At 42.4% G+C, this 23,029-nt stretch overlaps 1 protein-coding gene across 5 annotated transcripts in view; it reads right to left on the bottom strand.

Annotated features, from left to right (window-relative positions):
- Positions 1-291: 291 nt before the first annotated feature.
- SIRT5 (sirtuin 5) overlaps positions 292-23,029 on the bottom strand; it is a 38,144-nt gene continuing 15,406 nt past the window's right edge. For 4 of the 5 annotated variants that reach the window (XM_050789326.1, XM_050789328.1, XM_050789329.1 and 1 more), the window contains 6 exons: positions 19,120-19,345; positions 15,634-15,721; positions 14,219-14,272; positions 12,049-12,172; positions 10,285-10,400; positions 292-803 (listed from right to left, as the gene is read on the bottom strand). In XM_050789326.1, coding sequence (XP_050645283.1) covers positions 728-803; positions 10,285-10,400; positions 12,049-12,172; positions 14,219-14,272; positions 15,634-15,721; positions 19,120-19,345 — 684 coding nt within the window. In that variant the 3' untranslated portion in view covers positions 292-727. Of the gene's footprint in view, positions 804-10,284; positions 10,401-12,009; positions 12,173-14,218; positions 14,273-15,633; positions 15,722-19,119; positions 19,346-23,029 lie in introns of those variants that run through there. The other variant, XM_050789330.1, reaches the window with a different exon arrangement.

Below are 23,029 nucleotides of genomic sequence, written 5' to 3'. Positions count from 1 at the left end.
GGGCGGATCACCTGAGGTTGGGAGTTCAAGACCAGCCTGACCAACATGGAGGAACCCCATCTCTACTAAAAATACAAAATTAGCCGGGCGTGGTGGTGCACGCCTGTAATCCCAGCTACTCAGCAGGCTGAGGCAGGAGAGTCTCTTGAACCCGGGAGATGGAGGTTGCAGTGAGCTGAGATCGCCCCATTGCACTCCAGCCTGGGCAACAAGAGTGAAACTCTGTCTCAAAAAAAAAAAAAAAAGTCCCCCATAAAGCCATATCCTGGGGTAACATCTTTATATAATAAATTACCTACTATAGAGTGTGATTTTATTTTCCACTAAAACTTGTGCAAAAATCAGAATTAAATAGTAGGGTTTTTACCCCTCAACTTCTACCTTGCCCAAATAACAAAAATATGATCAGGATAACTATATTTTTTTAAGACAATCTAATTTACAAAATTTTTCCCTCCCAATAACCAACCATACACATCCAAGATATCTTACGTTTCAGTTCAGACCAAATAATACGCATTAACTTTACAGTTCTGTGACTTTTGAATGTGGGTGCTCTTTGCTACTTCTACGCCCCCATCGCTTATCAACAGGTTGGATTCTAGCTAGGGAATCAGAGGCTATTTTTAGATTGTTCAATATTCAGCTCACCACCCGTAAGACCATTTCTCCTCTGCATGTGGCCTAGTTCTTAGATATACTCTAATTTCTTTCTTCCCCAGGACACTTAAGAAACAGTTTCATTTTCATGACGGGCAAGGGCTTCAGGAAGAGTCGTTCCACAGGGTCCCTGGAAATGAAACCTGAAAAAGAAGCAGCAAATACAGCAGTTATGAACTACGGGTTAGCTAAATGAATGCCCTACTTCAGCAAGCACTTATTTCTTAAGTAATACCCAAAGTAAAACCCAAATTCTCATTAATATGGTATTAATTCGTATGCCCACTTCTTTCATCTAGTTTCTAACAACTCTAGTTCCAACACTTCACTATGGGCTGGCCTCTGTGACTATGGGAATTTTGAGAAGCAAATGTCTAGAATTTATGTGCCATAAAGAAGAAGTTTATTTCAAGGCGTAAGAGACATGATTACAAAGTGTATTTTGTTTGTTCTTTTCAAATCCTGAGAACCTGTGCAAGTAAAGTGTATTTTGGGACTATACTGCCAAACTCATTGAAATTTTAAGTATAAAATATACATATATGTGTTATGTATGTATTTTACATACATACTTTTTTTTTTTTTTTTTTGAGACGGAGTCTTGCTCTGTCGCCCAGGCTGGAGTACAGTGGCGCGATCTCGACTCACTGCAAGCTCCGCCTCCTAGGTTCACACCATTCTCCTGCCTCAGCCTCCCCAGTAGCTGGGACTACAGGCAGATTATTTGAGCCAGGAGTTTGAAGCTATGATTATACCACTGTACAGACTCCAGCCTGGGTGACAGAGGGAGCCCCCATCTCTTAAAAAAAAAATTCCCTTGTGCCCAGAGTTTAGGTGGCCCAGGTCTTTCAGTACTTACATCTATAACAAACAAACACTGAGGATTACAACTGACATTGAAAAAGTAAAATGTAGCTTGGCTGGTCAAAATCTGCCCAGCGATTCTTTGGATCGGAATAAAAGACACAGGTAAAGCCAGCTGCAAAGTTCACAGGAAACTATCTATTTTCCCCAAGGGTAAGCTGCGAAGTGTCTTAATTCCATTATTTGAGTGACTACTGCTTTTGGATTTTGTTCCTTAATATTATAAACTATTGGAAACTTTGCTATTTGAAATTATAGCAGTAAAGAATGAAATATTCCTCTAGCCTTGAGGATCTAAGTCACTCTGATACTGAGAAGCAGCCTGGATTTCCAACCCGGGTGCAGAGCTCCATATAAGGGATTTCTGGACACAACATTCCACATTGATCTAAACTTTGTATTACAGTTTCTGGGGAAGTGGGACCCTGGCCTACTTCACCAGCCAGACATGATGTTGACCTCTTTACACTGTACAGCCCTGCTAGTTGCTTGAGTCTATCAAAAACTACTTCATTTAAATTTCACTTAAACTCCACCCTCCCACCAATTGCTTTAATAACTCTACCATTCCCTTGTTGGGAAACACACTTCTCAGTTCTGCTGGGGTCTGGTCTCCCTCATGGCATTAAATCAATAAACCTGATCTGGACAGAATACTGGTTGGTTTATGGTGAGTACAGGAGGATTGGGCTAGAACAGGAGGAACTGTCTCCTTCCAACAATATGTAACACTCAGCCGTAGATACATGGACCAATTCAAAGTTTATGTCCCATTCATCTATTAAGGATGTATTTCCAGGCCGGGTGCGGTGGCTCATGCCTATAACCCCAGCACTTGGGGAGGCTGAGGTGGGCAAATCACTTGAGGTCAGGAGTTTGAGACCAGCCTGGCCAACATGGTGAAACCCTGTCTCTACTAGAAATACAAAAATGAGCTGGGTGTCGTGGCAGGCACCTGTGATCCCAGCTACTCGGGAGGCTGAGGCAGAAGAATCGCTTGAATCCAGGAGGTGGAGGTTGCAGTGAGCTGAGACTGCACCCCTGCACTCCAGCCTGGGCATCAAGAGTAAAACTCCATCTCAAAAAAAAAAAAAAAAAAAAAAAAAAGAATTTCCAAAAAAATTTTACTTGTTTAGAATTATTAATCTAAACTTATATATAGTTTTTGTTTTTACAATTATGCACTGCAGATTACTATAGTGATAATTCTATCTAGAAGTTTTTTAGTAAAACATTTTTTAACATTTTAAGGAATTTGAAAAAAGTAAATAATTCATATGATATTTTGCTGTAGAAGTATAATAGGATAGTCAGTAAAATATTTTCTTTTCTTTTTTTTTTTTTTTTTTTTTAAACACAGAGTCTCACTCTGTCATCCACGCTGGAGTGCAGTGGCACGATCTCGGCTCACTGCAACTTCTGCCTCCCAGGCTTTAGGGATTCTCCCACTCAGCCTCCCGAGTAGCTGGGATTACAGTTGTGGACCACCACACCTGGCTAATTTTTGTATTTTTAGTAGAGATGGGGTTTTGCCATGTTGGCCAGGCTGGTCCCGAACTCCTGGCCTCAAGTGATCCTCCCGCCTCAGCCTCCCAAAGGGCTGGGATTACAGGCATGAGCCACTGCACCTGGCCAGTAAAAGATTTTCATGCATAAACACATATTATGTTAGTATAAATTCTGTAGTAGTGATAGAATGGAAATACAAGTTCAAAGAGAAAAGAAAAAATGTGAAATTTCCAATTGTTAAGGAAGGGCTGTATATTTATTTTGTAAATGGATGGTGGTGTGTACCAGATAGTTATAACATTCAGATTGGACTGCATACATTTAAAACCATGATATGGTAGCTTTTATTTTAAAATGTCAGTGTTTTGGCCACGCGCAGTGGCTCATGCCTGTAATCCCAGCACTTTTGGGAGGTCGAGCTAGGCAGATTGCCTGATGTCAGTAGTTTTAGACCAGCCTGGGCAACGTGGTGAAAACCCATCTCTACTAAAAAAATACAAAAAATTAGCCGGGTGTGGTGGCGCACGCCTGTGGTCCTAGCTACTCAGGAGGCTGAGGCAGGAGAATTGCTTGAACCAGGGAGGCAGAGGTTGCAGTGAGTTGAGATCGTGCCACTGCAGTCCAGCCTGGGCAACAGAGCCAGACTCTGTCTCAAAAATAAATAAATAAAAATAAATAAATAAATAAATAGTCAGTGTTTCCAATGCACTTGGAATGACATCTCCAACTGTAATATTTTTGATTAAAAAATCCTTAGATGTCAACTTGTAAAATGTGAAAGGCATACATGAACATTGTTTGAAAGCCTCTTTTCTAGCACATCTGTGCACTTTGCCTGCCCCCACCAGTTGCAGGACAACCAAGACTACAGTGTTAGTTCCACATCTGCTCATGCCACTTTTATTGGTTAACGTAATCATCTCGCTGAATTTAAAATTATGTAATAAACTGCAAAAATAGAGCTGTTAAAAGAGAGTTATTTCTAGGAAAACTAGCTGAATGCTTGGGAAAGACATACTGAGTCACTAAATATAATTCTGTTAAATTAGGTGTAGGTGTAAAAGACGGGGGAAGACAGCTTCACGTGTTTCTTTTCCTAAGTTCTTGCTCTCCTTTAAAAGAAAAAAACAAAACAAAACAGACAAATATCAAAAAACAGAAGTTGTAATCCAGTGTTTGCCAAGGTTTCTTGATAAGAATCACCTGGGTCATTTGCTAGCTACATAAACAGGCATCTCCCCCTGGAAATTCTGATTCAGGAAGTCTAGGTGGGGGGCCTTGGGATCTGATTTTCCTGGTTGTCTGTTTTTTTGTTTTTGTTTTTTTTTTTAATAGAATAAGGGCTGGAGTCATTCATATCTTCAGGGATATTTGGGGAACACGAGGAAGATTATGGATACGATTTATGTAAGAAAGGTGAGCTCCAATCAGCAGATCCCTACTCAAAACAAAAGGCCTTTACCTCTATTCCAAAAAAAAAAAGCAGGCCAAGTGCGGTGGCTCACGCCTCTAATCCCAGCACTTCGGGAGGCCAAGGCAGATGGATCACTTGAGGCCAGGAGTTTGAGACCTGTCTGTCCAACATGGTGAAATCCCATCTCTACTAAAAATACAAAAATTAGCCAGGTGTGGTGGTGCACGCCTGTAATCCCAGCTACTCGGGAGGCTTAGGTGGGAGGATTGCTTGAGCCCGGGAGGCACAGATTCCAGTAAGCCGAGATTGTGCCAATGCACTCCAACCTGGGCAACAGAGCAAGACTGTCTCAAAAACAAAAAAAAAAAAAAAAGAAAAAGGAAATGAAGGTACATTTATGCTTTAAATCAAAATGTTTAAAGTATGTATGTGCCCTTTTCTATTAGTCTTGTTTTCAGTGGCTTTTTGAATGAACAGACCAACTAAGCCCTGACTGCATAGACTAGGAGGGCTTCCCTACTCGCCCTTGACAGCACAGCCAGGGAGAGCGCTAGACCTCCCTAACACACACGGTCAACGATCACTTCAAAGCAGTGACCTCTTCACACCCTAGATAGGTAACTATATAACCACAACAATCTATAAAGCTCTCTTCCCTAACAATTCCTTAGACTTCTAAACTCCACCAGCAGATAGCCTGGGCATCTTCCCTCCCCAGGGCCCCCAACTCCATTACTTTACTGCTCGCCTCTCCTGGGACTTCTTCCTCACTCCACTCCAGCCACACTGAGGGGCCTCTGCTCCAGGTGGTCCCACTGTCTGGAAAGGTCTTATCCCAGATCACCTCTTTGGCTGCCTCCTTCACCTCCTTGAAGTGTTTGCTCAAATCTCTTCTTAATGAGGTTTGTGGTCTACCCAACTGGATCCTGCAACCTGTCAGCCCAACCCCCTCACATACAACTCCATCTTTGCTTTGTGCGGTCTCTTAGCACCTGCTCACATGCTGTAGAATGTGCACCTTATGTTCACTGCTTACCTGTCTGCCTCCGCCACTAGAATATAATCTTCCCTTGGGAGATTTTTGTTTTGTTTACTGCTATATCCCATCCTAAGCACTTAGAACAGTGTCTGGTACATAGTGGATACTTATAAATATTTGTGGACTTTGATTAAATTCCAATGTTTAGAGAAATTCAAAGATCAACAGGGCACAACATAGTGGCTGCAGGGCACGGTGGCCAGAAGGTGCTTTGAAGGCCCTGCGTACCAGCTCCCTGTAGCGACAGTCCCATTTTTGCCTCAGTGAATGTACAAATCCCAACAAGATAGGGCCCCCCTGGGGTTAACAGTCAAAACACTGAGGTTTAAATTCAAAAATGCCTAGGGTTTACTGGGATAGTCAGGGTTTATCAGAAATCATCCGATACAAGCATCGGGCATGGGGAAAATGACAAAACCAAAACTGGAACTAATTAACACCTTGAAAATATAAATACATTCCTGTGGGAGGAGAATTCTATGCCTTTGTCTCTGGATTAGAACTGGGGCAAAGAATCTGAACAAATTGTGCAAGGCCTAAGGTGTTTTGTGAGATCCAAATCCTTATCAAAATATAGGCAGCATTCTAGCTGCCTATTTAGGTAACAAAGAAAATCAGGTTAAAAGTAGCAGGGAACATTATTCCATTTTTTTTTCTCATTAACCTAGAGCAGGGGTTAGAAAACTTTTTCTGTAAAGGGCCACACAGGACAGATTTTAGGCTTTGCAGACCAGCCAGTCTCTGCTATCACTATTCACCTCTGTCATCCTAGTGCAAAAGCAGCCACACACAATATACAAACATTGGGCCACAGCTGTGTTCCAATGAAACCTTATTTACAGATACAGGTGGTGGGCAAATTTGGCCCACAGGCAGTAGTTTGCTGACCTCTGACCTAGGGTAAAGTTCAACCAAAATCTGTTAAGCATGAGATATAAAATTCTGCCATTGTTAAGCTCTGTGTTTAAAAAGTCCTCTTAGTTGCTCCAGGGTTGGTTTGTGCCTTTGAAAAATTGAGTAGGAAGAGATGACTATCACGAGCATCTCTTCTAAATGTCTGCTTTCATGATGCCAAGAAAAAAGCATTGCTGGCTTCATTGATCAGTTACTCCTTCATTGATCAGATGACAGTTCCTGTGATCAGTCTGGTTGATAAGGAGCTTGTCAAATTGATAAGAATTTCTAACTAGCAAGTAGCCTGTTTGTCAGAGACAATCATAGGTTTTCAAGACAATATGAAGCTGAAGAATTTTGGCTGAAGTAGCAGCTGAAACAGGCCTGTGGTTTTAGGAGGCTTGACTTGTGCAATGATATATATTACATGACAAGAATCTCTTCTGAACTGGCAGGAAAAACCACCAAGTTCAGTTTCTTTCACATGAAAACACAGCCACCATATGCAAGGGATGCTGGGCCCCTGCTGGTCAGTCCATGGCACGGGAGATGGGGGCCAGCTTTAAACCTGGGTTGTGGAAATACTCCAGTTTTATTTTCTTCTTTTTCTCTATCTGCATTTTCTTGCTTTTCTACAATGGTGATTTGTTTTAATTCTTTATAATAATTAGAGATGAGACAGAGATCAAATGACTGAAAAGAAACCATATTAGAAGAACCAAACTGGGGACATAGCTCATGTCCTGCTTCACAAAGTTCATCCTGTCCCACTCTTTGAGTTTTCTGATGGTCTTTCAAACAGACAGGAGGCTTGAGCTACCTAGCTCTGGTATTACTACTCTTAGTCATGCTAAGTGGCCCAGCTGCTACCCATAGGTGCCACAACACAAATCAGAGGGAGGCCTAATGTGCATTTTTCAGGAGATAAGTTAGAAGATAATTTAATTTTTTATATAACAGCTTTATTGAGGTTTGATTCACATACACTCCACCTATTTCAAATATATAATTCAGTGTATTTTAGTGTATTCACAGAATTATATGACCATCACCACAATAGACTTTAAAGCATTTTTAACAACCTCGAAGAAACTTGTTCTCATTAGCACTCACTCCCCATTCCTCCCTACTCCCAGCCAAAACAACCACTCATCTACCTTCTCTCTATTGATCTGCCTATTCTGGATATTTCATATAAATGAAGTCATACCATATGTGGTCTTCTATGACTAGCTTCTTTCACTTAGCATAACGTTTTCAAGGGTCATCCATGTAGTAGCATATATGGATACCTCATTCTTCTTATGGCTAAAATATAATGCATTGTACAAACATACCAAATTTTATTTATTCATCCTTCAGTCGATGGACGTTTGGGTTGTTTCCACTTTTTCCATGAACAAGTTGCTATGAACATTTGTGTACAAATTTTTGTGTAGATGTATGATTTCATTTCTAGGACTATATACCAAGGAGTAGATTTGCTAGATCACATAGTAACTCTATATTTAACTGCCACATTGTTTTCCAAAATGACTGCCCCATTGTACATTCCCATCAGCCATGTATAAGGGTTCAAGTTTCTTCACCAACACTTGTGATTTTCCTTTATCTTAAAAATTATAGCCACGCTTGTAACTATGAAGTGATATTTCATTGTGGTTTTATGATATTGAACATCATTTCAGTATGCTTATTGGCCATGTGTATATATTTGGAGAAATGTCGTTTCAAATATTTTGACCTGGTTTTTAATTGGATTGTCTTTTTATTATTTATAGTTGTAAGAGTTCTTTATATATCCTGGATACAAATCCCTTATCAAATATCAAATATTAGACTTACAAATATTTTCTCCCATTCTATGGGTTGTCTTTTTACTTAATCGACGGTACCCATTGGAGTATAAAAGTTTTAAATTTTGATAAAGTCCAATTTACCCTTTTTTCTTATGTTACTTGCATTTTTGGTGTCATATCTAAGAAAGCTTTCACTAACCCAAGGTTACAAAGATTTACTCCTACATTTTCTTTTGACATGTTATACTTTTAGTTCTTACATTTAGGTCTATGATCCATCTTGGGTTATTTTTTGTGTATGGTGTGACAGAGGGCTCCAAGCTCATTCTTTTGCGTGTGGATATCCAGCACTATTTCTTGAAAAAGACTGTATTTCATCAAATTGTCTTGCCACTCTTCTCAAAAATCAACTGACCATGAATGTGAGGTTTTGTGTTATTGTTCTGTTTTGTTTTTTACTGGACTCTCAATTCTACTCCACTGATTCTATATATCTATCCTATGCCAGTGCCACACTATCTTGATTACTGCAAGTTTGTAGTAAGGTTTTTTTTTTTTCTTTTGATGGAGTTTTGCTCTTGTTGCCCAGGCTGGAGTGCAGTGGCGCAATCTCGGCTCACCACAACCTCCACCTCCAGGGTTCAACTGATTCTCCTGCCTCAGCCTCCCAAGTAGCTAGGATTACAGGCATGTGCCACCATGCCCAGCTAATATATAGTAAGTTTTGAAATTGGGAAGTATGAGTTCTCCAACTTCATTTTTCATTTTGTTTTGGCTATTTTGGGTCACTTGCATTTTCATATGAATTTTAGAGTAATCTTTTCAATTAACTGCTGTAAAAAGCCAGTTGTGATTTTGATAAGGACTGAGTTGATTGAGCCCACAGATCAATTTGGGGAGCACTGCCATCTTAATTATATTAAGTTGTCCAATCCATGAACATTGGATATGTTTCCATTCATTTAGGCCTTCTTTATTTCTTTCAACAATGTTCTGTAGTTTTCAAAGTATAAGTTTAGCATAGGAGGCAATTTTTTTTTAAGGCTATCTTCTTAGTTCCTACTACTCACACACAAATGAAGAACTATGGATCAAGAACACAGGCTGTAGCTGATCAAAAAGATACATGGAAAAGAAGAGGCCCAGAGCCAGTTCACTCACCTGAGGAGGGGCCTACTTAAGTGTCTGTGGCCCCTTTTCTTTTTTCCTTTTTTTTTTAAAATCCCAGCAAAGACTTTGAAGAGTGGTTCCTATCCTGGCTGCACACTGGAATCACCTAGGAAGCTTATCAAAATGATGATGTCTGGGCTGCAACTCAGAGCAATGACACTGAAATTTCATGAAGTGACCCCCAGGCATCAGTATTTTTAAAATATGCAGCCAAGGTTGGAAACTGCTGATTAAAGTAACGACAAGATGTTTCAATGAAGTTTTCTATTTTATTCATTTATATTCATTTACTACTTATTTATAGTCTAACTTATTCAAAAGGAATTAACTAGATGGACAAGAATAAGAAGTAAAGGCAAAAAAAAGTTGGAGTGAGAAAAAAGACAGAAGGGTGAAGACATAAAACAGACCCAGGAATAAGACTAAAAATGCATACTATGACAATCTACACTTCCCACCTAAACTTGGGAAGCAGGATCAGTGTCATAACATGGCCACAGATACAGATAACCTTGGCGATTAGACCAAAGGGGAATCTGCCAGGTGGCCTCCCAGTGAGAACGGCAGGTGATGAGGTTCTGCAAGGGCGTCTCCCAGGCTTACTTGCGGAGCATCTGGGTAACCTACAACTAAAGGCCATCACTAAGTCTAGCTTAAAAATGTAAGGGAAAGCAAAGCCTAAGGAATCAAAGAAGAGCTTTCAAAATGTGAACAAACAAAAGTCCCATGGCAAATGTCGTGTACAATGACAGAGCTACCCTACCTTAGTCTACAGTGAATGATTTTGTTCTTCCATAAAAGCAACTGCAGATCAAACAAAAAAACACAAACCCTGTGTCTTTTTTAAAAATTAGAGGAGTAGGTCAACTATGTTTAGATGACCATGTCTGCACCTGCCTCCCACATCGCCCTCTCCCATCAGGGTATCCCAGTACCTGAATCTGTTCGTAGCTGGGGTGGTCTCCGTATTAAATTCTGCCACTGGCACGCCCCTGGCAGCCACCTGGGGGGCAAACATGGCTGCTGGGTACACCACAGAGGAAGTGCCCACCTACAAGGCAAGCACATGGAGATGGACAAACGGCCACACGACAAGAAGGAACATTTTTTCAGAAAACCTTACACAAACTCAGATAGGTCTGTGGTTGCAGGTGTGAGAAAAGCCAAACAGGATGGGATAAAACAGGGTGTCCAAGGGATGAGGGAAAGTGAAGAGCTGTCCTTTGATCAATCACTAGAATCGACAAGAATATGTGACATGAAAAGGAGAGTTAACAAAAGAGTGACTTAGAAGTGACTCAACATGTTTTGGGGGTAGTTCTGGTTTTGTTTCTGCTTTAAAGTTAAGCAAATGATCCATAACTTTTTAAAACATATTTTCTTTTTGTTAAAGGTAGAAAATACGAAGAAAAAAAAATAGATATCATCAATAATCTTACCCCAAGATAACCACTGTTAACATTTTCATGTATGTCCTCTTAGGTTTTCTCTCATAAATATTTGCTTATAAACATTCTTTGCAGGGATGGGAAGAGCATGACTGGTTTGTAAACCAGCTTTTCTCATTTAACAATCCATCATCAACAGTGATACTATACTCGACATTGGAAAGCATTCTTTAAATACTGGCTGAATGAATATGCACCACAAGAAAGTGCCTCTGCTTTTAAAGATGTGTCCAGAAAAATTTGAAATATGCATACAATCTGTCCAATTAATCCCACTTTTAGGATATGTGTCTTAAGGAAATCATTTGAAGAGCATGGTAAGATTTCTATCTAAGGATATGTACGATATCATTGATTAAAATATCAAAATTTGAAATAGCCCAAATGTCTTACAGTAGAGAATTAGCTAAATATATCATTCCCTATCCATATAAAACACCATACAGTCAACTGAAAGATGATATTGATTTAGATGTACTGACATGGAATATGCTAAGTGAACTGCTGCGTGAATAAAGTAGTTTCAAAACAGAACATATGTCATGAAGTCAGTTTTGAATTTTAATATGTGTACATCTGCATAAGAAAAGGTTTAGACCAGAGGTGGGCAAACTTATTCTGAAAAGGACCATAGAGTAAATTTTTCAGGCTTTGCAGCCATTCAGTCTCTGTCACAAGTACTCAACTCTGCCACTGTAGTTTGAAAGTAGTCATAGTGAGTGGAAGAATGAGTGCGGCTGAGTTCCAATAAAACTTTATTTACAAAAACAGGTAGCAGGCCCAATTTGGCCCAAAGGCTGCTGTTTGCTCACTCCTGGTCTAGAAGAAAATATAGTAAACTGCTAATGGTAACTATTTCTGATTAGTAGAACTATGAGCGATTTCTAATTTCCTCTTTATAATGTGATAATTTTTGCATGTTCTCAATTAAATTTAATCATAAGCACGTATTATTTTAAAAACCAATAGTATGTTCTTTTTTTTTGGTGGGGCTGGGGGAGAAGGCTTTGAGATGTCCAAGACATGCATGGTTTCCTATTTTAATATAAATTCTTATTCATTGTTTCTCAGTTTTTCTATAGGATGCCACAAAGACCTCTCAACATACATTTTAAGGAAAGGAAGAAGGGGAGGGGGGAGAGAAGGCGGGAAGGAAAGAAGCAAGGGAGCGAGGACGGAAAAGAGGAGAGGGGGAAGCAAAAAATAACTAACTCCAGTCCTGTCTTGGGGTCAGGGAAAGCCGTGACCCACCACTAGACATAAATCACAGCGGCCGAGCTCTTTGTCAACCTCCTCCAGAATGGCAGGATCCAGGTTTTCTCCAAACCACACGACGTGAGGGCGCAGCAAGCCTCCGCAGCCTGCCTCTTCACACCTGGAAGAATGGGATCCTTGAGCCAACCCCGAGCAAAGTCTGCCCAGCTGGATCGGAGGGCGGCCAGGGGCTACCCCAAACCCAGTACGTCCAGATGGTTCACCTCTGATGCCTCTTATTCCCTACACTCTCCTCCCAGCCTATATAAAGTTGCCTTGCATGTGAAGCATCAGGTGTAACGGTCTTTTTTTTTTTTTTTTTTTTTAATTTATTTTTTTTGAGACGGAGTCTCGCTCTGTTAGCAGCCCAGGCTGGAGTGCAGTGGCGTGGTCTCGGCTCACTGCAAGCTCCGCCTCCCGGGTTCACGCCATTCTCCTGCCTCAGCCTACCGAGTAGCTGGGACTACAGGCGTATGCGACCACACCCGGCTAATTTTTGTATTTTTAGTAGAGATGGGGTTTCACTATATTGGCCAGGCTGGTCTCGAACTCCTGACCTCATGATATGCCTGCCTCAGCCTCCCAAAGTGCTGGGATGACAGGCGTGAGCCACCGCGCCCTGCCGAACTGTCCTTGTTTTTTATCTTGTCTCTGTGTACTTGATGTGCTGACAGATTGTTTCAGCTAAGCTTTCCCGGTTCCTTCATTATGCTCACACTTGTGCTCACAGCCACCCAGACCTGGGAGTCATACTGGACTCAGGTTTGCCTCCCACCCCAAGCATCCCCTAATTTCATCGATGACCTTTCATGTGCTCTCAGGTTCACGTCTCTCTGGCCCCGTATGTAGTCAGCTTTCCTGTATCCATTACTAAAAATCTCTTTCTTTCACTCCCTCCTACCTCCGGGTCACCTTCTATACACCTCCTAAAATCATCCCTCAAACACCATTTTCATCATCGTAATCTCCTGCATCATAGAAGTCCTCCAGGTCTCCCTATTCCTTCAGAAGAAAACTTTAATATTTAGCAATTAAAACCCTCATAAAACCTCATAAGGAAAATTTAAAAGGTTCTGTGGTTAAATAAGTCAGTAAAGCATTAACATACATTTTATAACCACTTTTTAGAAGCAATGTGGAATAAATGCTCTGAAAAGTCCTGCAGTAGAGCAAACATATTTTAACTTTGTTTAGTCTAACATTTCTGTAATTTGAGTGCCTAACATGTTTTTATCAAGTAATGTCTCTCAACGTAATATTAAATTAATGTTCTATGAAACACTTTTAGAAGTGCTGTTTTATTTTACCTTAAAAACACTCTAATCCAGCCAGGCGCGGTGGCTCATGCCTGTAATCCCAGCATGTTGGGAGGCCGAGGTGGGTGGATCACCTGAGGTCAAGAGCTCAAGACCAGCCTGGCCAACATGGCAAAACCTCGTCTCTACTAAAAACACAAAAAATAGCCGGGCATGGTGGCGGGCGCCTGTAATCCCAGCTACTCGGGAGGCTGAGGCAAGAGAATCATTTGAATCCAGAAGGCGGAGGTTACAGTGAGTCAAGATCGCGCCACTGCACTCCAGCCTGGACATCAGAGTGAGATTCCATCTCAAAAAAAAAACAAAAAAACAAAAAAACCCGCAACAAAAAAACCTCTGATCCAATTACAGATTATAGAAGTGCTGTTTTAATGTCTGGTTTTGAAAAATTGGCATCAAAATCTTCCTTTTTTTTTTTTTTTTTTTTAAATCTATGAACATTCTGTTGGGTCCTGTAACCTCTCCTATTCACGTCCTTTCATTGCCTCCTTATTCATTGCCTCCTTAACCATGGATTAATAATGCCAGTGATGTTATTTGACCAGTTACAGGTCAGCCCATATGCTTTCTGTACACTGGGTAACCACCTGTCACACAACAGCTTCAGAAACTTTCCCGACCTGAAATGATCCCGCCAGAACACAAAGCAAAAAGGGGTTGGAAAGAAATCATTTTTTTCATCCTACTTTGGTTCATCCTTTGTCCTTTCACTTTTGGTCTTAGAGGTCAAGGCTAGTTTTCACATTTGTGCATTTGATTTAAGAGGCATCTTGCCAAATACATGTTTAGATTTTGATGTCTATTTTTTTTGTAACCAGGAACACTGGTACAAATCAGAGCTTTTTACCCACCGGGGAAGTTTCTCAACTGGGATGCTGGCATCTTGAGTTCCAGGTTCTGGAGCACTGAAGCAAATAATATTAGAAAAGAAAGATTGTTATTGGCATAATAAAAAATAAAGAAACAACATAACTCAGTTTGTATATTTGCCTGGTAGTATGTGGTGTAAAACTCCTAATTAATACATGCTCACTTGGAAGGGCATTAGAAGGAAGGACCCCAGGCCATTAATTACCAGTGGTACTGGGCATAGTGGCTCATGCCTATAATCCCAGCATTTGGTGAGGCCAGAGTGGGTGGACTGCTTGAGGCCAGAAGATCAAGACCAGCCTGGGCAATATAGTGAGACTGCATTTCTACTAGAAATACAAAAATTAGCTCAGTGTGGTGTGTGCCTATAGTCCTAGCTACTTGGGAGGCTAAGGCAGGAGGATTGCTTGAGCCCAGGAGTTGGAGGCTGCAGTAAGGTGTGATTGTGCCACTGTACTCCAGCCTGGGAAACAGAGCAAGACTCTGTCTCAGAAAAAAAAAAAAAAAAAAAAAAAAAAATCACCAGTGGTTGTACTGCCAGTGAGAGAATTCGTGTGTAGGGAGGGCTGGAGTAGCTGGGTGTGCTAAGAGGGAACTTCATGTTTACCTTTATACATCATCATCATTTGTATCCTCTGCAATGACATTATACATTCCTTATATAATTAATACTGTTTTGAAATGGAATTTTCCTCAATATTGTGTCTACCCTCAAATGTTTCCCTCATTGTAATAACAGTACTTGTTCATCATAGAAATGTAGGAAAATTCAGAAAGATATAAAGAAGAAATTAAAAATTACCCATAATCCCTCCACTCCTGATATTCCATGTTAATATTTTGTTATATTTTCTTCTGGTCTTTTAACTATATGCAGTTATACAAACTCATGCATGTATAAATTCAGGACCCTGTGGTTTTCACTTAACACTGTAAGTTGTGAGCAAAATATTTCTTTTATCACAAGGCTATATTTGTTTTTTTTTTTTTTGAGACAGGGTCTCCCTGTCACCCAGGCTGTGGTGCGGTGGCATGATCTCAGCTCACTGCAGCCTCGACTTCCCAGGTTCAAATAACCCTCCCACTTCAGCCTCTCTAGTAGCTGGGACTACAGGCATGTGCCACCATACCCAGCTAATTTTTTTTTTTTTTTTTTAGAGACAGGTTTCTCACTATGTTGCCCAGGCTGATCTTGAACTCCTGAACTCAAGCAATCTTCCCACCTTGTAACCCCAAAGTGCTGGGATTACAGGCATGAGCCACCGCACCCAGCCTTGTATTTAGTCTTATTTCTCATATCAATGGGAATCTTTGATGAATGTTCAATTTCCTCACATTTATGTCCGACCTAAAGGAGAAAACAACATATACTTATTCTGTAGTGTGGTATAATTACCCTTTTCCTGATAAAGCTGGACAAATTGGACTCTTGTAATTCTCAGCCACAACGCCACAAGAGGTACATCGAGTTTTAAATAAGCTACCTGAAAAATACATATGAAGGAAATCCAGAATTTAGTCTAATCAAGAGCAATCATCTCCACATCTGAAAGGGTGTAAGATACTTCACTTTCCACACTTCATTTCATTTTCTGGTCTCACCCAGTTACCCAGGCTGGAGTATAGTAGTACGATCATAGCTCACTGCAGCTTCCAACTCCTGGGCTCGAGCGATCCTCCTACCTTTGCCTCCTGAGCAGCTGGGACTATAGGTGTGCACCGCCACACTGAGCCATACTTCATTTTAGCAAATGGGCCTACCCTAGCTTTCATGGGAAACAGAGGCATGCAGTACTCTTAAGCCAGTCAAGAACATATGCCCTCAAGGACTTTATAATCTGGAGGAAAAATAACTAACTCCATGACTAACGTGCCGTCAGATGACCTTGGAGTGGTGTTCAAGTGGGCAGAAGTGGCCAATAGGGTAGAGGGAGCTCAACGTAAATCTAAGGGCATGATTTATTGATATGACTGATAAAGGTTCAACGGCATGGGATATGTTTACAAAATCTTAACTTTGATTTCAGAAAGCTTCAATCTTTTATACAAAAGCACCTCAATAAATAAGTAATCAACTACTAAGTGAAAAAAGTAATTGTTAATACTAATGACTACTTATTGAGCTGAAGGGGGCCAGAGTTTATGAAATGGGTACTGGGCACCTGGTACCACGCAGAGCACTTTCAACCACGGTGGACATGCGCTGCTCCGTTCTGCCCCCGAGTCCTTCCTTCGGGACCACCATCCCTGCTCTCTCGCGTGCTGAGCCAATAGAGCTGTGGGTCACATCCCAAATACAAGTTCGGCCACATGCTCCACACGGCCCCCATGTGGGGCCCATCCCTCTGCAGTCATGTTTGGTCAGAAGGGTGGGCATGTGGACCAAGCAAGCCCACCCAGAGGTTTATTTTCTGAGCAGGTGGCTGAGCTGGAGAGCCTGGAGCTGTCGGAGGCACTCTCCCCTGGCACGTGGAGGCAGATCAATTGCAGAGGGAGAAGGGAGGCCACCTCAAAGAGTGAGTAAAGCTGAGAGAAGGAGGGGGCCAGGGGCCAGGAGGAAAGATGACACAAGCTGCACCCCCAGGCTCCTCGGTTTTGTCAGTTTTAGTATAGACGTTTTTCCCCATTTTCACATCTCTGAAATTCAGATGTGTCCTGCAATTGCTACTAGCCAGATGTGAGTGTGACATCACCATCATGCTTGCACAGACTTGCTGAAGGAGAACACTGAAAAGTGGGGTGACTTGGTTGTTATTCTCCGTGGCCTGACCAGGCAGATTCAGCCCCTGGATCCTTCCACCAACAAACCATTCAAGGGCCGCTTCAGGAAGGAAAGCGGGTTTTGGCTGTTGTCTACAGCCTTTCCACTGATGGCCTCTTGGTAAGAGTATGTCAGGCCCAATAGCGAACCTGCGGAAGGTGTGCCAGGAGCTTGCACGAGAATCGCAGCTCTAACAGAGGGGCATTCTCTCTGGAAAGGCCGCATCATCCATGTCCTGAGGCACAGAGCATGAAACTGCATGGAAAACACAGACATCCATGCTCTGAGACACTCAGAATTCAGAAGAGCTAGATAATGAGAAATATTTGGACCAGTTTATTATACTCATTTTAACAAGCTCTCTAAGTATAAAATAACAATTCTAAGGGATAATAAAATAGGATATCATGGTTTAGGCAGATTATATTCTAAATGCCACATTAAAAACACGATGCATCTTAAAACACCCTTCATCAGACTGAAGATGCCATTGATTTTTTTTAACCTAAGTTAGAAGAGAGTTCTCATCATTTGAAACTAAAAAAAGTCCTAACACACATATATGATCTTATTTAATCCTTACAACAATTCTGTAACATAGGCATTGTCATCTCAGTTTTATGCTGATGACATAGGCCACATTCTGACATTGCAGGGAAATAAGCAGAGGCACGTGGAAAGTGGCTCAGACCCAGTAGATGTAGGTACCAAAAAGATGCTCAGTTAATAGGTGGCTGGCTGTTCCTGGCAAACAAAAGAGAGGCAGAGTCTAAATGAGTAATGCCTCGCTTTCCTTATCAGGGTGACCTAAGTAAAAGCAGGCAGCTTTACCACACACACGCAAAAACAAACATCCCCACTGGTGCACTGCCTCTGGAAATGCTACACTTAGAAATGCATTCTTGGCTGGCGCAATGGCTCACGCCTGTAATCCCAAAACTTTGGGAGGCTGAGGAAGGAGGATTGCTTGAGGCCAAGAGTTCGAGACCAGCCTGGACAACATGGTGAGACACTGTCTCCACAAAAATTTAAAAAATTATCTGGGCATGGTGGCATGTGCTTATAGTCCCAGCTACTCTGGAGGCTGAGGTGGGAGGATCCCTTAAGGCCAGGAGTTCAAGCCTGCAATGAGCTATGATCGAGCTACTGTACCCCAGCCTGGGCAAGAGTGAAACCCCCATTGCTAAAAAAAGTAAATTAATTAATTGAATAAAATTAAGAGAAATAAATGCTTAAAAAATACGAAATGCATTCCTTGAATCTGAATGCAGACTCTTTAAATGCAAATGGCCTTGGGAGAAACCCTAGTTTGCCCATTATGACTGTGGACAGCTGGATGTATTAGACTTGTGGTGACAGTAAAGAAGGGAGGAACCAGAAGACAAGAGTGAAGGAGTGAGGGGTCACCCAGGACAGAGGAAGGAGCCCAGAGGGACCCCAGACAAACTCCACCGACATCACAGGCTTGGTGGGTTTGGTGGTGTCCAGCACTGAGCTGGCAGCTCTCTGAGGCTCCAGGGTGGGGCGGAAGCGCAGCCTCAGTGGGGAGTGACCACCAGGATGAAGGGAGAGTGACAGGAGACCCCAAGATGCTGCAGTCTGCCCCTGCCCAATCCTGCTCAAGCCCTGGCTGTCCAATGAGCCAGGCCTCCTATTCCTCGGCTCATTGAGGCCGTTGTCTCACAGCACCGTGCCCCTCCACAAAGGAAGGGGTCATGCAGCTGTGCACCCCAGCGTTCCTCCAGTAGCACACCAGCCACCTGGGCTCATGGGAAAATGCAGATTCTGATTCGGTGGGTCCTGTGGGGCCTGAGATTCCGCTTTTCTAACAAGTTCTTGGGGGACGCCGAATGTCGCTGGCTCTCAGACCATACTGAGCAGCGAGGATGCAGGAACTGCTAAGTAAATAATGCTATGGGTCAGAGGCTCCTCCCATGGCTAAAGGGAGCTGCCCAGGTGCCACGGGGCACTGACATGTCTCCAAAGGAAATGCCACAGCATCCTATGGGAACGGGACAGGTGTCCACCAGGGAGGGAGGGAAGGCACCAGGGGTGATGCTGAAATGGCAGGACAGGTGTTTTAAAGTTGGTTCCCTGAACGTGAGGCTGGGGGTCTCTCACCATGGATCTCCAGAAGGTTCTTGGTGCCAGCCTTGCGGTGCAACTCATCGATGTTCTGGGTGATGACCACGACTCGCCGGCCCTGCTTACCCAGCCGGGTCTCACACTCGGCTATGGCGCGGTGCCCGGCGTTGGGCTCCTTGCTCCCCATGACCTCCCGCCGGTAGTGGTAGAACTCCCACACCCGGGACGGGTTGTGGGCAAAGGCCAGGGGAGTCGCCAGGTCCTGAGGGTGGGAGAGGAGGCAGGAGTGAGGGAGGCAGGGGCAGCCAGGATGCTGAACTCTGGGGCACAGGCCCTTCCTCCCTAAGGCAGAGATAGGCAGCGTCAGGAGGGTGCAGGCTGGAGATGGCAGCACTAGGTTCAAACAACATGGCAGATGCCAGGCAGGACCTGGGTACCAGCCTACGTCCCCATCCTGGGACTGCCCAGGGGTCTTGGAGAAATCAGTCAATTTCCTTAGTGACAAAGCAGGGACGATGCAACCTGTCCCATTTATCTCCCAAGTAAGCTGTGAAGATGAAGTAAAATAATATGCAGGAAGGTATTTTGGGTCGAATCCCCTTTTTCATGGAGCCCTAAAACATATGAAGTGGATCTCATTTTGACCTACACCCAGGGAAAACATGAAATGCGAAATGCCCATTGAAGTCTAATGACCATGGTTAAGAAACTCAGTTTTGATAACTATAGCTATGGCTATACACACACACATACAACTACACACATCTACATCCACACACATCTACACACATACAACTAAACACATACACACAACTCAACATACATACACACTATACACATCGACACACACACAACTGCACACACATACATATAACTAGACATACACACGACTATACACATCTACATCCACACACATCTACACACATACAACACACACAACCACACACATCTATACACATACAACTGAACACATACAACCACACACACACAACTCAACATACATACACACTACACACTGACACACACACAACTGCACACACATACACATAACTAGACATACACACGACTACACACATCTACATCCACACACATCTACACACATACAAATAAACACATACAACCACACACAACTCAACATACACACTACACACATTGACACACAACTGCACACACATACACACAACTAGACATACACACGACTACACACATCTACATCCACACACATCTACACACATACAAATAAACACATACACACAACCACACACACAACATACATACACACTACACACATCGACACACACAACTGCACACACATACACACAACTAGACATACACACGACTACACACATCTACATCCACATACATCTACACACATACAAATAAACACATACACACAACCACACAAACTCAACATATATACACACTACACACGTCGACACACACACAACTGCACACACATACACACAACTAGACATACACATGACTACACACATCTACATCCATACACATCTACACATATACAACTAAACACACACACAACCACACACACAACTCGACATACATACACACTACACACATTGACACACAACTGCACACACATACAACTAGACATACACAGGACTACATACATCTACATACACACAACTACATACATATAACTACACACACACTAAAGATACACACACAACTACACACATCTACATCCACACAACTATACACACATACAACTACACACACAAACTAAACACACACCACTACATACATCTACATATAAACTGTACACACACAGCTAAACACACATACACTACTACACAAACTACACACATCTACATACACAACTGCACACACACACTACACACACAGCTAAACACACACACTACACACATACACACAACTGCATACACACAACTAAACATATACACGCAACTACACACATCTACATACACACTATACACACACACAACTAAACATACACACAACTACATACACAACTATACACACAACATACACACAACTACATACACAACTATACACACAACTAAACATACACACAACTACATACACAACTACACACACAACTAAACATACACACACATCTACATACACAGCTACACACATCTACATACACACAACTGCACACACACAACATACAATTACACAACATACACACAACTAAATATACACATATACAACCACACGTATCTGTTAATATGCACACAACTAAACATACACAATTATACACATCTACATACACACACCTACACACAAAACCACACACACCTACACACACAGACATACACACATCATACATACACAGCTACACACATACATGCAACTACACACACAGCTAAACACATACACGGCTACATATAAAAGTGTATATTATATATAAACAGAATAGATAAAATACATATACTTTAAATATGATTCTGGGAGAAACAAACCTCCTTTCTGGTAAAGGAGCCGAGTAGGGGTTGTCTGGGGCCGGAAGCTGGCAGGGAAAGGCACAGGGAACTTTCAGCGATCACTGAAATTTCTGTTTCTTGACAGTGGAGGTGGGGGTGTTATGCAGGTGCATGCACCTGTCAAAACTCATCAACCTGTACACACAATGCACGTGGGTGCATTTTATTCTAAGGAAATTCTGCCTCAATAACATTAATTTTAAAAAGAAGTATGGCTTCTCTATCAAGGAGACGCTTCCTACATTGAACACATGTGCGTTTCATTCTACTGTAAAGGCCCCTCTGCTTGGTGGCAATGTCAGTCTTTGCCAAATGAGGGGTTGGCCCACACCGACCCTGCTCTCCACCTAGAACACACGGCCTGGAACAGTTTATAGGCGGCACAGCAACATGTCCACAGGTGTCCCTGGGAGGGTACTGGAGTCAAATGCATTCTATCGACTTCTTTGCTTTGTCCACAAACTCTGAGCCTTTTTGGACACAACTAAGCGCCCCTCCTCCAAGCTCCTCCCACACCTTCTGACCTCCCACCCTCTGCTGCTGCTAATCCAGGGAATGCCCTGTGGCCCCTCTTTCTTCCTGGCCCCTAATGTTCTCTGCTCTCCTTTTTCCTCCACTTCACCTTTAAGGTGATGACCCCCACCCTTCACCCAGAGGGCAGCAGGCAGGAGGCAGAGCACCCAAACATCTGCCAGGCTCAGATGTTCAGGAGAAGAAGGAAGGGGCAGGTTCAAGAACTCTGCGTTCAATGAGAAATGAGCTACTAACCATGGAAGACATGTATTGCAGTACTTATTTATGACTGCTTTTGTTCAGCCAATGAAAATCCATTAAGCACTGATAATGTGCCAGAGTTCTGGGAGCTGGAGACAGTGCAATGAATAAAACAAACAGAGGCCGGGCATGGTGGCTCATGCCTGTAATCCCAGCATTTTGGGAGGCCAAGATGGGTGGATCACCTGAGGTCAGGAGTTTGAGACCAGCCTGACCAACATGGTAAAACCCCGTCTCTATTAAAAAATACAAAAATTAGCTGGGTATGGCGGTGCATGCCTGTAATCCCAGCTACTCGGGAGGCTGAGGCAGGAGAATCGCTTGAACCTGGGAGGTGGTGGTTGCAGTGAGCTGATATCACGCCATTGTACTCCAGCCGGGCAGCAAGAGCAAAACTCCGTCTCAAACAAACAAACAAACAAACAAACAATTCCTTGTCTTCCAAAGCTAGGGATTTCCTGAGCCAGTGGGACGGGAGAGCACAGACTGCAAAGGGCCATGAAGGAATATTCTAGAGGGACAGAAATGTTCTACATTGTGATTATGGTGCTGGCTATACAACTATGTCCATTTGTTAAAACTCATTAAATTGTACACTTAAAACTGGTGACTTTTACTTTATGTAAATTAGATCTCAATAAAAATTGAATTTAAAAAATCCGCACCTTCACAGAACTTACATTCTGAAGGCTTTCCTATAAATTTTT

This window comes from Macaca thibetana, chromosome 4, assembly GCF_024542745.1.
Source record: "Macaca thibetana thibetana isolate TM-01 chromosome 4, ASM2454274v1, whole genome shotgun sequence".
In the NCBI taxonomy this organism is placed as follows: domain Eukaryota; kingdom Metazoa; phylum Chordata; class Mammalia; order Primates; family Cercopithecidae; genus Macaca; species Macaca thibetana.
This window is presented reverse-complemented; position numbering and strand designations above follow the sequence as displayed.